Genomic DNA, 15,432 nt, shown 5'->3' with positions numbered 1-15,432 from the left:
CGAGAAGAACGATTGGGGTCACAAGTGCGGCTTAAAATATTTAAAAAGCACGCGAAGTCTATATAATTTAATAATAAATATTAGATGGCAGCTGTCCGATCGTATTGCGAATAATTGCGACTTGGAGCTAATTAATCAGAATGCAGATAGTAAGGATCGTCAATGTTTTATTATCTCACGTTGACAGTGTAGTCGAGTGTACGTGTTACTGACAGCGTTGCCGTCAACGTACGTTTTCAATCTCTTCGTTGTTGGAGCGATCCGGTAGCTCCGGGTCACGGTAGCAGTGAAATTTCGGCTTTGGAGAAGATACTCGCATGTGGAAGACTTCACGCCGACGTGTTATCCGGTAGCTGAATTTCGGTAGCTGATTTAGCACTCGCGAGCTCTCGTCTCATCTCGTCTCCGCGTCTCGGCTTTAATCCGCGAGACGTTGATTAATAGCGCGTCGCGCGCGCATCTCGCGCGACTCTTTTGGTTTTATTCGTTTCTGTCTGAAGAGAGATGGATTTTCTCATTGAAACGGGGCCTCTCGCCACGGTCGATTTATTTTTCGTGATTTGCATTTTCATTAACGACTCGAATTTCTCTCTCTCTCTCTCTCTCTCTCTCTCTCTTTCTCTCATACACACACTCGAGGCCATAACAACAACCTAGATTCTTTTCTACCTCGGCTTTAACGGTCGCCGGAAAAATCAATCGACGGCCCGTTTAAGTAGCTCCCTGACATTTTCCGCTATAACCCGGGAAAACAAGAACGAGACCACCGTCAATTTACTTAGTAGCGGCGGGAAAGAGGCGGGAGCAAAGTGACCTGCGCGTCTATTCGCCGTATGTAATGTGCGAGAAAAGTAACAGCCACCGCTGGCTAAGATGGCTCGAAAACCAGCTGATGGAAAACGGATCCCGGGATCATCTTGGTGATCCACGGAGAATTTCAGACTGATGGACGATCGTACTTTTAGGAAACGGCTCGACGGAAGGAAAGGGGGAAAGAAACGTCGTTGGAAACGGGAAGGGGTTGTCGATCGATCGCACGAGCCGTCTAGGCTTTTCCTCCCCTTCGGCTCTCCTTCTTCTCCACCGGAATCTCCTCGATCCCATCACGTCGCGATCGTAGACACGTGGTCGAGCATTCCCGGCGCGCGTGTCGAGAACAGAATCAGGGGATACCTCCCGAGTTAGGACATTTCGGTGGAATTGTCGTCCGAATGAATGGGAACGAGTTACCTGTTTGCTTTCGACCCAAGAGAGAATGGTAGCTCGTGAGGCCTGTGGATGCAGTCGACCGCTTTGTTGACTCGAGAAATTGACGAACGGCAATCGTCGACGATTCTACTCCGAATGTATTGAAGACGGGAAATCAAGCCAATAAGTCGAGCCAAATTTTTATTCAAACTCAATCGGAATCTCTTATTTTCTCGTGCGTGAAACGAATCAAAATATATATCGTCATTGTTATTGCACATGGGATACATTATGTGTGGGCTGATATTATCGAATAAACTGCCATTGATATTATTGTCGAATCGCCTCTGGTTTATGTAAATATTGTGACATTATAAAGCGACAAAAATAAATTGCTCGAAAATTCTTCTTGTGCAGAATCATTTGGTGACGCGATATCAAATAAATCTATTATGTAAACGAACAGTTTGGAAATTTTTATTACTCGCGAGACGATACTCGATAATACATTTATTCTCGTTTTTTATCGAGAGCTTCTTAAAGAGGACCTTTTAAACTCCGTTTAACGAAACGGGCATTTAATATTATTCAATAATGAGCTTTTTATTAAATTCATTTAAATATTAGCAGTCGTCTCTCAACGATTTAATCTCTTATCAATGTGAACGAAATAATATTTATTAGTGAATGTAGCTATTATGGTAAATATTAAGACAGATTCATCGACCGTGCATAATAAATGGACTCCCAAATAAATAGAGATACGCAAACATTAAACAGTACGTTTATGCAACGAACATATGTGTTTTATTCAAGTGGACAGTCATATTTACAATTATGTATTTTGCATTCCAATTAATTGTATGCCACCAACTCTCTTCTCACCAACTCTTCTTCTCTCTTTTGAATTTATGTATTAATATTCGCAATTATACATCTTAACGAAATCATTTTGTGAATTATAAGTGAAATTTTTTACGACGAGCTTAATTGTGCAATTTCCAGATTAGGAGCAACGAGAACGTTCAAAGATTCTTTTTCACGACAGAAAGACTTAAAACTATCGGTTATTCTCACGGGCATTTCTCCAACGTCGCCATTAATCCACTTCAGCATCCGTCATCTCCGGCCAAACCAGAAGCCGTTGAATTCCGCGCTGCCTCTCACAGGTGTGACAGTGTACGCGTAAGAGTCGTGAATATTTCTGTCGACTGGTAAAGAATCATTGTGCCCCGTTGGACGCTTAATTACACGGGCGTCATGTCCCATTCGTGGGTGCTCGTCAGCCCCGCCTTCACATCGCTCGCAATCACTATGATCACCGTCTTTCGCGACATTGTCGTCGTCGCTGCGATTCTCTTTTTATCGTTGTGAGATTAAAAAACGAGAAGTTTCGTGCGCGAACGAGCCAGAGAAGGATGTAAAAGAGACGAGCGGGGAAAAAAAGACACGGAATCACTAGCGATCGTGTCACGCAGACATCGGTACATCGATGTCGCAGAAACGATGCGTTCCTCCAGCTATTTATCACGTGGAGAAAATAAATGGTGGCACGCGGCAATTTCCCGGCGAAATAATAATTCTACTGGCGACGAAATATGACGGGCTGGGATATGAAGTGAAGAGTGGCAACCGCATACGCGGTTTTACAATCATTCCTCGTTACTTTGACATATTTTCCTTCGTGTGGAAAGAAAAAATCAAAAAATATTGTTCATTTTATTGGGACGCGAGCGAAAAGGGTGTCTTCTTTTCTGCCAGCTTTGTCGGCGGGGACGACAGCCGTTCTGAAAGTCGGTAAATTGCGTGAAAACTCGTTTTCTCCGATCTAACGTCATTGGGAAATCATATCGGTGCTCGATGGAAGTGCATATTGGACTCTCGTAAGTGATCGAGATCAATCGTGGCGTGTGTATTTTCTCGCTATAGAAAGGCAAACGTGTATATATATATATATATATATATATATATATATATATATATATCTTATTCGCTTTCTTACTCCTTCTCACATGATAGGCAGGCTAATTGGACCAGGTCCGAGGAAACAGATTGAAATCGGAAAGGTAGGGGCGACTGATGCGTCACACCAGTTCCCGTCACTGCTAACCTAATTCGACTCTCTTTCAGCATCATCGTAATAGGGCGAAATTAACTGGAACGAACAACCGCACAATCCTCCTTCTTATTTTAGCAACGTTGCAGCGAAGTCGGTTGCAATGCTCTTTCGCACGAGCGAAAGAAATTATAACTTTTTCCCATGATAATAAAAAATTGATCTTTTTCTGCCATACTCCTTCTCTTCGCCCATTAAAATTCTGCAGAATTTCTCGCGTGAAGAAATATAGGTACGCGAAAAATTTACAATATACTCGTGACATTTACCTGAAACGGGAACGATTTCTCGAAAAGGAGAGATTCGTGTCAGGTAAATATAAATTTATGCCCTAATCTCATATTTTCTCTTTATATGTGACGAATAGAGGCGAATTCAGATGTTGTTGTACAGCGAACAAATGGATGGCCCGCTTTGATCTTTAAATGGTTTATCGATTTCCAGTAGCAAAATGCAACTTAGGTCTAATAATAACCGATTATATCTTAGCATCGCGTTTGTTGAGATCACATGTCGGTATCAGAATAATCTTTCGCAATTTCCATCTTTTATCCCTCACTTATGCATCGATTGTAAATAATATTATGTGGCCATTATTTTTCATGTCACGAAAGAAGATAGAATGATTGCAATTACAACTCGTTACACAACGATAACTCGTTCATCATTTCTATTGCTCGATGATATTCATTAGTTCAAAAGTAATGTTGTATCAAATAATATACGTGATTCTCTTAATAATAAATTTACAATCAAGACAATTGATGACAAAATTTGGCCGATGCAATTGTACGAGTATCACTGTTTTAGTGCTTTCTTCAGGCATTGTCAAAAAATTTGGCCGCAATTTCTTTTCCGCTACGATTGTAATTCTCGAGCGATTGTATTTTTCGAGACAAACAGATCCATTCGAGACAGAGTGTCGCCATGGGATTTGTATCTTGTTTTCGAGGAATACTTTTTCGCCGGCAGACATACCACAATCTCGGTGTTTTCCTCGTCTTTGTCGATGTCGAAGCTCACGGCACGTGGACGTTTGCGAAGTTAAAGTTTCTCGCCTTTAAATCATCTTTCAGAAATAAGTTAGTCGATCGTTTATTTTTCCTTCTAGTTTAATTTATATATGCATATTTTTCTTTCTCCGCTGACTTGTTAACGATATTTTACAACAGCGATCGCGAAACTTATGAATAATTTACAAGCTAATCGTTTTTTTAATTATTCCGATCATGGAAATTACGTCACATTTAAATTGTCATTATCTCTCACGTTCGGGAGAAAAATTGATATTTTTAAGAGGAAGAATATTATGCAAAATTTCAAATTGGCACCAACAAAGGTCTTGATCGGGCGTGATTTGAGCCCGAAGATTATAAAGCTTTTAAACCGCTATACCATCGAAGCTCGAAGTTACGCTCACGTTTTTGTTTTACGTGCTACGCGATATAACGCGTTATATGTCGAACTTTGCAGTCGCGATTCTCCAGTTTCGCTCGTCGTCTATTGATCTTTGAGCTTTGTCAAAATTTTTCTAGATTTACCACGATTTCGGTCCAATTTACGTTCATTTTTCGCTTTGAAAAGCGGAAAAGCGGAAATGGAAAAATCGAAGAACCGAATATTCCTCGCCTAACGCTTTTCCTTCTTCTAACGACGACGACGCCAGATGCTGGCGGTGCATATAAACTGCATGTGCACGTCCATAAAGTACATCATATCCGCAATGGCGTAATACCCCATCCGCGTACAGATTAATTCCACACGCCGCGCAAAGAATATGGCTTCGAACGAAGTTATTCCGGTTACATAAATTACACGACGGCTCATATCTAATAATTGCACCTGCTCTCGGGGGTTGCGCATGGATGGGACCGGAATACGAGAGGGAGATTGTCTCGAGTGAATTATTTCCCGCGCTGCCGGCAACGTACTGTTGAAGGTAGAGTGAATAATGGCCGGTATTAATTAATTCATTATTTTATGCACGAACCGTGAGGATACCGCGGCAGTTTCCGCGCGTAGAGTGTACGTGAGTGTCGTTGTAACGATTTTAATAGTCGGTGACCGTATAACGAAAAGTTACAACCAGTCACCACCGAGTAAATCTAGAGAACATATATATAACGTACGTGCATATATCTTCTCGGAAAAATATATTTTGATTTTTTAAAACCCTACGTTTCCCGACATTTCAGGAGACTACAGGACAGTGGGTCAATTTAGGTCTGGAGCTGGAGCAGAGGGGCAATGATATCATCGGTACGAAGAAACCGACCGGTCATTCGCTTTTAATCGACTGCCGACTAGAGCTGCCGTACGGTAAGTGACGACACGATCCGTTAGATTACAGTAGATGATGAAATCGCATGTCTGACGTATGTAATCGTATATACATACATATATATGTATGTATGTATGTATATATGCGAGATATGGGAATACGTTTGGCGTATACAGTTTATCGATGTCACTGTGTTAAGCGAATAGAAGATCCGGGTTGCAATGATTTCTGATTTTCTATGCGAAAATATTCATGCGCATTCCGGACAACGTAATTTGTCCGTCTTTATATCACGATCGAATCGCGCGATCGCATCTCCGATCTACTATTCGCTCATTCGCTCCTAATTCGTCCCTTGAACGCCAGCATGACTGCGTTTTGATCGCGCCATGACTAAGTAAAATTCTGTCGCAAAGCGACAGTTCGCTCTTTACCGCGTGGTATTCATTAAACGCGATGCGATTGCCAAAAGTATGCTTGCGGAGTAGAAAGTTCGACTCGCTGAATTCGAGTCGGCGCCGACAAAGACTCGATCTTCCAATTTCAAGATCGACGAATTCCGAATAGTGTAATCTAAAATGGCGAACGTGAACGTTTCGCGAAAGTACGAAAGTACGAAAGATGAAAAGAAAGTGGCTAATGCTAAGGGATAACTAACATTATCGAGGAAACCGAATATATGAAGCGAAACTTTGAATGTTGCGCGAAAATTACCCGTAATTCGCTTGTAATTGATAATGAAACCTCCATTAACCCACCACATTCATTACGAGAAATCAAATTGAATATGTACTCAAGTTGTTAATTTATAGCTAATTTGTTAATCTAACCGCGAATAAAAAAATTGATAAAAAATCATATAACTAACGAGAAAAAATGTTTCTTTTTAAATGTAAATTCTCTATTTTATAATATATATATATATATATATATATATATATATTTCAATAAATACACACACATTATATATATACATATATATAATTATTTGGAATACATAATAAATCTTAAATGTAAAGTTAAATATTATACATATACAAATTAATTTGATTATGCTATATTTTAAATATCTTTTAAAATAAAATCTAAAACATACATTATTATTACTGCGAACATAAAAGAACGAATAGTTAATCTCAAAAATAATAAATAAGAAAAAATATTAAATGTAAATTGCTCGCTGCGGTTAAATGTAAATTGCTTCGCCATTGTCAGATATCTCCGAGTTTTTTCTTCTCTTCCCATTTATTTTTACCTGCCCCTTTATGACACTTATATAATTCACGCACGCACTTGTGAAAATACAATTAATTATGATCGCGCGCGTATTAATCAGCAAAATATGAAAATCGCGCAGTATTTTGAGCATTATTTTCTCGACGTTAATCACGCGATGATAAATAACAGGCAATTTACATTTATAAATCGATGAAAAATTTAAAATGCAATGTAAAAAAATTTGAATTCAAGCATTAAGAAAATATGATATAATTACTTTAAAGTTATTCCTTACAATCCTCCTCCTTTCTTACAATCAATGATTAACGACGCAACGCAGCGACTATTATTTATAAAAGTGACATCTACTTATTGAAGCAAATATTTCATTTAATGATTTATACATGATGAAATTTAATCATTTAAAAGGAATCGAAACAATAAGGAATTGAAATTATAACTTGTTAATTTTAATTCCAATATTTAAGATATTTAATAATAATATATTATTTCTTTTATGCCTGAATTCTCAAATATCCTCATATTAGCGTCTTAATTTACCATGAAGTTTTTTTTAATAATTTTGTTAATAATTTTTTGCTGCAAAATTAATTGCTTGCTCATCTGGGCGGTAATAATTCACTTGACGTCATAATCAATTTGATCTCGCATGATAAGGGTGCGAGGTTAATGGGGGTGATAAAATACGAGAATCACCAGATGATTTTCTTCATATCACTCAATTATGAGATCGCAATGTCGAGTTCGTGGAGGCGAGAAAAAGAATGACGCAAAAGCTATCATCGACGAGAACTGTTCGGCTTTTTCTCGTCGAGCAAGAGCGACGAGAGGGACGAACTTTTAATTGACTATGTCTACGAATTTGTCGGATCCGCTGCTGGCTCGGCGCCCGCACATTTTCGACTTTGCCGTCGTACTTACGTAGTTACGTGCACTCTCAAATTATTTCGATGTCTGAAATTTGGCGCGATAAAAGGTAACAAGGAAACGGCATATGGTACTCTTGAGAAAATGCCGAGGGATTTCCGAGCAAATGAAGGGGGCTACGAAACTCACGCCTTTGCAAAGTTACGAGTGGTTCTTTCTGTCCGTCTGCAGTTTGCAGCGAGCGAAATTTCAACCAAGTTGCGATCTCATATTTCTCAATATGATATTCAACGGGCTTAAGATCTCTCGTGGGACGTACGCGCGAGGAAAAAAAGGGCCAAGAAATATTCGCAACGAGTATCTAAAGTTTTAATATTTTAGGCGCGCGTGGAAATGTTTACGTTTGCGGTTGTTGATTTTTTGAGGTTTTTCCACGATTCGTTCCTCGCTTCGGCGATTATCAAGCCAGCGAGGGTCCCTTGGCAATTTCCGGACTATCGACTATCTGACGCGCAATTCACGGAGAGTTTTCGGCAAACTCGTAGGCAGCAACAAGTACAACTTTTCCCCCGCATCTTCGCATATATACACATAGAATACACGTGGAATATTCCATTATCCGCGCTGTTTACGAGGGACCGCGAGAGTCCACGTAATTCGGCCCTTTAACCAGGATTGACGTGCTTTTACCTAGTGCCCGGTCGTCGACACCCGCGCGAATCGATACGCTATCGATCCTTCGCGACGACTTCGAGAAGGACTTCGAAAAGGGGCTAATCGTACGTGGCGATTCGCTCGATCGTCTCCCCGAAATGAATTTACGAACACTCGAAAGCACTTGACATTCTTAATACGCTCCGCGAATATAAATTCCGATAGTACGTATATAGACGCGCGTCTTAATTTGTATGCAAATTTTCAGAGATTTATTTTTAGCGCTTAGAAAGAGCTCGTCGCGTTCTATTATCGCGATCAGATGTCGCGTTGAGGGTGCGCGAATATTTTTTTTTAACGTCGACCGATGCTCGGCCCGACGACGTGTACGAATGTTCTGCGTTTCATTAAAGGAGTGCAAATTATTTTTTACCACGCGATGCATTGCTTGACCGTGTTGCGAAATGAAGGAAAACGAGGCCGCTTATAATAAACCCCCGTGGTATACGTGTGGCTAACGCCGTCATTTAGCCGCGTGCTATGGATCTGTTAAGCTCTCTCTCTCTCTCTCTCTTTCTCTCTTTCCTTGTTTTACGCTATTTCTTTTTTCGTCCGCGTTTTCCCGCGGCCGCCGTTTCCGGTTTTTCGATCGCCAACCGTGCGCTGTTTAATGGATTTTTACCGCGCACACAGTACATTTCCCGCCCGCCGGTAATAACTTTTGTTATTGACTTTCTCCGAGAGGAAGAGAGACGTTCGTTTAGCTTGTCATGTAAATAGAATACGACGCGATGTGAAAGAAGAGAGGCGCTGCTTAGGAAAGAAATCGAGAAGACTTTGGGAAAGAGACGCTGAACGGAAGGAGATAATTAAAGTTTATTCGAGAAATAGGTTACTTGTTTGTCGAAGTATATATATTAGCCGATAATATAATTCTCGTGAACTCGTAAACTACAATTCCACGAACTTAAAATATCGAAAGTTGATAATATGATTTCTTCGGAAATTGCAGATAGTAACGACGTCGGTGCAAAATTAATGTCGTACTACTTAACGGATAGTAATGGCGCGTGTGCGACTTTTGCGTTCGCAGCATAATTTCTCTCTACCTTCCCTCATATACTTCGTCCTGTGAAATTGGCGATAGTAACAAGTACTGTCAGATAAATTTTTGTAATTTTAGAACGTACTTACTTGCGAGCTTTCAGGACCAGAAGGAAATTGTCCTATTTATTGCTATAATTCGACGAGGGAAAGGTACGAAAGGAAAATATTGATCTCGCGCTGTCAAAATCTTTTGTGTCTTTTCGATGTGACTCTTTTCCTTTTCTCTGATTACTTTATAACATTTTTCTCGAGTACGTAGTACAGTGTACTAAAATTCCTGTCCTTCCTTTCATCTATGGATTCTTTGATCAGTTTGTAACTGATTTAGGAGAAAAATTATGTTTTTCATCTTTTTCTTAATTGTAAGTATAATTTAGAAATTTAATTTAAAAGTTGGTTGTAATAATTTATCAGGTGTTAAATAGTTTTTTTATGTTTTAATGTGAAAAAGATGTTCGATTAAATTTTCATTAAAAACTTAGATTACGAAGAAGCCACAGATAAAAGAAAGTTTTAGAAAAACAGACTATTTTGTACAGTAAGTATATTTTTTACAGGATTATTTGTAACATTGTTATATATTTTATATAATATTAAGCATTTTTTTAATTGAAGAAAAGACACATTCCAAAGATACGCGTACATAATTGTACGTTGTATTATTTCGCTTTTCCAGCGGCAAAGATTACAATGATAAAAAGAAAAAGTTCGCGTAGCACTTTTGGAAATCGCAATCGCGCGAGATGACACGCGCTGAAGAGCGCAAAACGATGGACATGATCGCCACTCGTATCATGCACATCCACAACCTTCCGTCTGATCAGTGTCTAACCAATCAGGAAAGCGCGTACAACGAACTGGATGGAAAGCCCTGCTAACGAGCAAAACAGCAATGCAGTTGCGAGCAGCCCGGCCCATGTGTGGCTCAGGTACCCTCGTTAAAAGATCCTGATCGTGGGATCGTCGTTGATCGCGAGATCTCTATTTTCGCTTTATCGTCTCGACTCCACCGACCGATCTGCATCCGAGTGCCATGTGAATTGTGATATTCTCGCCGATCGTGGATTTGCGTCTTGTGCTATAAAATTTAACGAATTCTTTATTAAAGCAGTTAACTACGATTAACGCAAAAACCAATTCTATGAAATTATTGAGATAAATGCTCTTTCGAAGAATTCTCTGTAACCAAGATTTATAATGTCTCTGTAAAACTGTGTAATTTTTTTTTAAATCACAAGAACATCAATGCACGCCAATTGCACATATAAAAATCCGAATTGTTGTATCACTATCAGTTGTGTCACTTTTATCTGTTATTTTCGGAGACAAGTGAGTTAAGAATAATTATTTTTAATCTCTCGAAGATTGTATGTGTCAATACGCGTGTCCACGATTCGCGACAAGGAATATTGAATTGATTTGTACGCAATTAGCGTTAACGAACTCCTTTTTGCTCGTCAGTCACTGCACCAGAAACCTCTCTCCTTATTCCGGATCTCTCGGCTTACCTTTCTTTGCGCGTCGCTTTCAATGCGCACGAATTTGCGTCTGCGGGTAACGAGGAACGTTTGTAATCATTTCTGGCGCGAAATAGAACTTGTCGAAATAGGATCGCGCCGAAAGATGGTTTTACGAGGGGCATTCAGTTTTATTCGTACATCGCGCCCCGTTTTCGGATATCTTTTGTCTTCCACCACAGCCAACTCTCCCTTCGGTTCGTTTCATTAACTTAAGTGTTGCTTTTAAGCTTTATATACGTGTACTACGTGCGTGTCGAGAAGAGGGGAAACGGGAATGTATACATCTGAGTGGGTGGTAGTCACGCGACCAGACAGTTGTTCCAGACGTTAACGGCGGACTTTGATACGATTTCATACCTGATTAGCGCTGACTTTAATTACGACATCGCGACGACACGCGCGGCCGTGTTGCTGGAAACCTATCGAAGCCTTTTCACCCCGAATGTCATCGACGACGCGCTGCATCATCGGTCGACGCGACGCGACCTCCCCGTAATTTTCGACATCGACGTTCGTCGATTACTTTTCTCGCGTCTCGTGTGATACGTCGGTTTATCGCTCGATATATCACTCGTCTCGTACGTCGTCGATCAAGTAACACGACACCGTAAAACAAGCACAGCATCACCGCCCCGAATGATCCCCTACCTTTACCACCAGATATCACTGCGTGTGAATCTGTCATGTGTGATTTTAGCGAAAAGAGGTAGGATGTTCGATGTTTCTGCTTTCACGTATTCTCTTTAATTGCCCTCGTCCGGTGCGCTATTATTATTCTATTTTATCGGAAAACAAAAATACACGGTACTATATCCGCAGTAATATTATTGCAAATGAGAAATGAATGATAAAATATTTCCCATGCGATGCTTTATTTTCAATGAGTATTATCTGACGGTGTTGGTGAAGCAGTCGCCGAACGTTACGTGCCTTTGAAACGAGCACCGTGTTTTTTTTTAGTGATGCACGTAGTGAAAAATTTGCTAGAATTAACAAATGGAGAAACAAATGAAATTGCGGAAAGTGATCCCGACGAGTACAGACAATAACGATTTTTATTCAATTTTAACCACTATGCGTTTATTTGATAAATATGCGTATCTGATTTAATTCCAAATACGATTTGTTCGAATTATTATATCTTCAAATATTTGTTCATTGAAATATCGTTTCGTTCTTTTTTTGTTATGTAATCAGTTATTTGCCAGCCTCTGTTTCCTTACTTTGAATCAGTTTAATATCATTTTAATTAGCTTTATTATACGCACTGATGGATATTATTACGGTGAACTACATTATTCTAGCATACGAGTACGTAACTCATTTATAATGTAGAGAACCTGAAGTTACGTTTTTTAATTATTTAATTGGAAAGGAGATGAGCTTCAGATGTTTATTATATCATATTTTAGAGAAAAAAATATGATCGTAAAAAATATATAATAATATACATATACATATCAGCCCGCAGATATTCGAGAATTATTATTTCATTTGTATGTCCTAATTTTTTTAATAAGTTTTATCAGAGAAAAGAATAAGTTTTGCATCGCGATTGAATAATATGATAATTCTTCAAAAGCACATCTCAGCACCTTGTTCTTTCGAGCGCTGCATTTTTGCGCATTGCATTTGTTCAATTGGTCGATATTAATTTGAATCGACTGAAGACAAAGGAGATATTCTCTCTTCAGGTACATCTTTTTTTTACGAGCACACACACTTATTTCCGGAGCACCATCGCACGTGCACGCAGTGGCGCGGCGATAGCACAATAAGGGGGGACGAATTTCGAATGAGCTAAAGAAAATGAAGAAAAAGAGACCAGAGATTCTATTGTCCAGTGTGTTGTTCTTTCAAGTAACGATACATGAAAAAGAGAGGGTACCTGCAGATACATTAAGCTATGGCTGCGACACTGTAATTAACGACTGTTCGTAGACACTTGTTCCCCTTTTTCCGCTATTTCCGTCTCTCTACCTATATATCTGTTTTACGTAACTATATTTGTATTTTGTAATTAGTTACACGAGAATTGTGCTGTGGCATTATTAGTAAAGTTAACATCAGAATATCACAAACAAACCACGATGGGGGAGCAATATCAATATTAGTGGTTAGTACACTGTCCATCGTTAAGTACAAATTCATTCGAATACGATGACGGAAGAGCCCTTATAGTTTAATCTTATTCAAGCATGAGCAAGCATTGTGGAGTATGTACCTATTCTTTTCCTCCGCGACCGTTCTCTCGCACAATGAAGACGGTATTTCGAAAGAGACACCTCTCTGTTTCTCGATGAAGCTAAATTATTTTTGTTCCATTTTTCTTGAAAGTTTTTTTTGTTATATAAGTGCTAAGATAATAATATAATTTATAGATATAAGATTGTTATTATAACATTTCTTTTTAAATTTGAATGAAGAAGAATTATTGTAACCAAGAATATATCATTTAATTTATAAAAAATTCTCTTTAATTTTTAAAGAGAAGATTGACAAGACATGTGTACACATTGCTCGAATAATATTACGTATTATAAAGGGAAGAAGGATTCTATGTATTTGAGATGCGTACAGCGTAACATAAAATACCTGTTAGTGTAATGTTTGATGTGCGGAACACGTATCTTGTGCACGATGTATATCCGACTTTCTTGCTTACAAAAAAGTTAAATTTGGAATGGAAGCTAGCGGTCGATATATATATATATATATATATATATATATATATATATATATATATGTATATATATATATAGGACAGAATAATTAAATGAGACATTTCTTAGTTAAATGAATAAATTATATTATCGCTTGATATTGAGATATAAATCTTACGTAAAGTTTCTCTATACATCTCTCCCTCAAATATTTTCTCATATATTTAAATTATATTAATAATCAATTTTAGCATTGCCTGCAATTATATATCTTAATGATTTTTTACTATTGAGAAATATTACCCGTCAAAATCGAAATTGTCATAAGATTGGGCAACAATCGGTACGATTCGACGATATCGTTTATACTTTCCAGACTAGCTCATTAATATTTATTTCGACCATCTATCTAATAATTGACAATGTTCTATTTATATGCCTTGTATTATTTGAAATGGACTAATTGCATGCTTCTGCTCAGCCACGTGTGTGGCCGGGCACGAAGGGGCGAACCGGATATATGGAGTTAGAGATAAGAGCGACGAGGGGTGATGAATAGAACGAAGACGACCTTCCGGGGATTTAACTTGCCAATAAATCCTTACCTGTATTGCTTGCCAGTATATAAGGTGACCCGTTTGAAACCAAATACACAATTCACTTTTGGTGTTATTTTAAACGCTTCGCTTTTTGTAAAAATAATCTGAAGTAATATTGAACTTTTAATAACCTATATTTTTATAAACAATATTATACAGATTGATATATTAAAATGAAAATAGGATTACACGATATAATAATAGATATTAATTGTTTAATGTGATAATTTCTAAAAAAATGCTATAATTGTCGAGTTGTTTTGAAATTAAATTTGCTATTTTATTTAGCAATTTTTTACAAAATGATAATAATGATAAAATGTCTGAGAAGATTTCAAGCGTTTCTCCAAACGCTTTATATTGACGCAGAAAATCTTTTCAATCGTTTACACCGACAAGAGACGTCGGATGCCCATTTAAAGTCAGCTGAAGCGATTCTCTAAAGTCGTAGAAGAATCAATAGAGTCTGCTTGAGAAGCAGCGGTAACGTGGTATAATTTCTTCAAGCGGCGATGGTACATGAAGAGGGTGGGAACTACGGTTTCGGCGCTCTATTGTGTGAAATTTATTTCGTTTCTTTGAGAATCCCGCGAGAAATACGGTCTCTCTTTCGATTCCGGAAGGTCGCTCTACGTAATTATGCACAGAGTTAAAAGTGACTGAGAAAGTTCAACAAAATTTCTTGCAATTGAAATTGACAAATGACACGTATACGGAATATTTAATGGATAATATAAATAGAATTGTTAAAATTTGTAGAGATAAAAGGAAATGTAAGATAATTGAGATTTCCTGTGTATTATTATATCGATATGTAAATCGTCGCCAATTATATTTGATTGCGATATCGACGCCAATAATCCTTAATTTAGCTGCTTGAACGTGAATGATTTTCAATAAAGTAACAAAGGAGATAGTGAGCAAAGCAGAGATAGAAAAAGCAAGCATTGAAATGGAGATAAGAGTGAGAAAGAAACGAGATTTTTTTCTGTTTCCTCTACGCGCGTCATCGCGCGTTGTCGCTCAAAGTTTGTTAATATGTGGGTGGCCAGCTGTTACTGTCACGCCATTACCGGCGCCTGCAGTTGCAACATTGTATTTATTTCATCCCGTTCAGCTGGGAATACGAAACAACAGGAAGGCGTGTCGAAAATGCGAAGCCGCTTTTTTTTCCGACTACCGCGTTATGATTCTCTGG

The 15,432-nt window shown here is 38.4% G+C and overlaps 1 protein-coding gene across 1 annotated transcript in view; it reads left to right on the top strand.

Annotated features, from left to right (window-relative positions):
• LOC112637267 overlaps positions 1 to 15,432 on the top strand; it is a 52,973-nt gene that overhangs the window by 19,628 nt on the left and 17,913 nt on the right. The window contains exons 5-6 of the mRNA XM_025406569.1: positions 5,500 to 5,623; positions 10,292 to 10,381. Of these exons, the coding sequence (XP_025262354.1) occupies positions 5,500 to 5,623; positions 10,292 to 10,381 (214 nt within the window). The remainder of the gene's footprint in view (positions 1 to 5,499; positions 5,624 to 10,291; positions 10,382 to 15,432) is intronic.

The sequence above is a fragment of the Camponotus floridanus genome, unplaced genomic scaffold, assembly GCF_003227725.1.
Source record: "Camponotus floridanus strain SB8 unplaced genomic scaffold, Cflo_v7.5 scaffold15, whole genome shotgun sequence".
NCBI lineage: Eukaryota > Metazoa > Arthropoda > Insecta > Hymenoptera > Formicidae > Camponotus > Camponotus floridanus.
The sequence above is the reverse complement of the archived record's forward strand: the minus strand, read 5'-3'. Positions and strand labels throughout refer to the sequence as shown.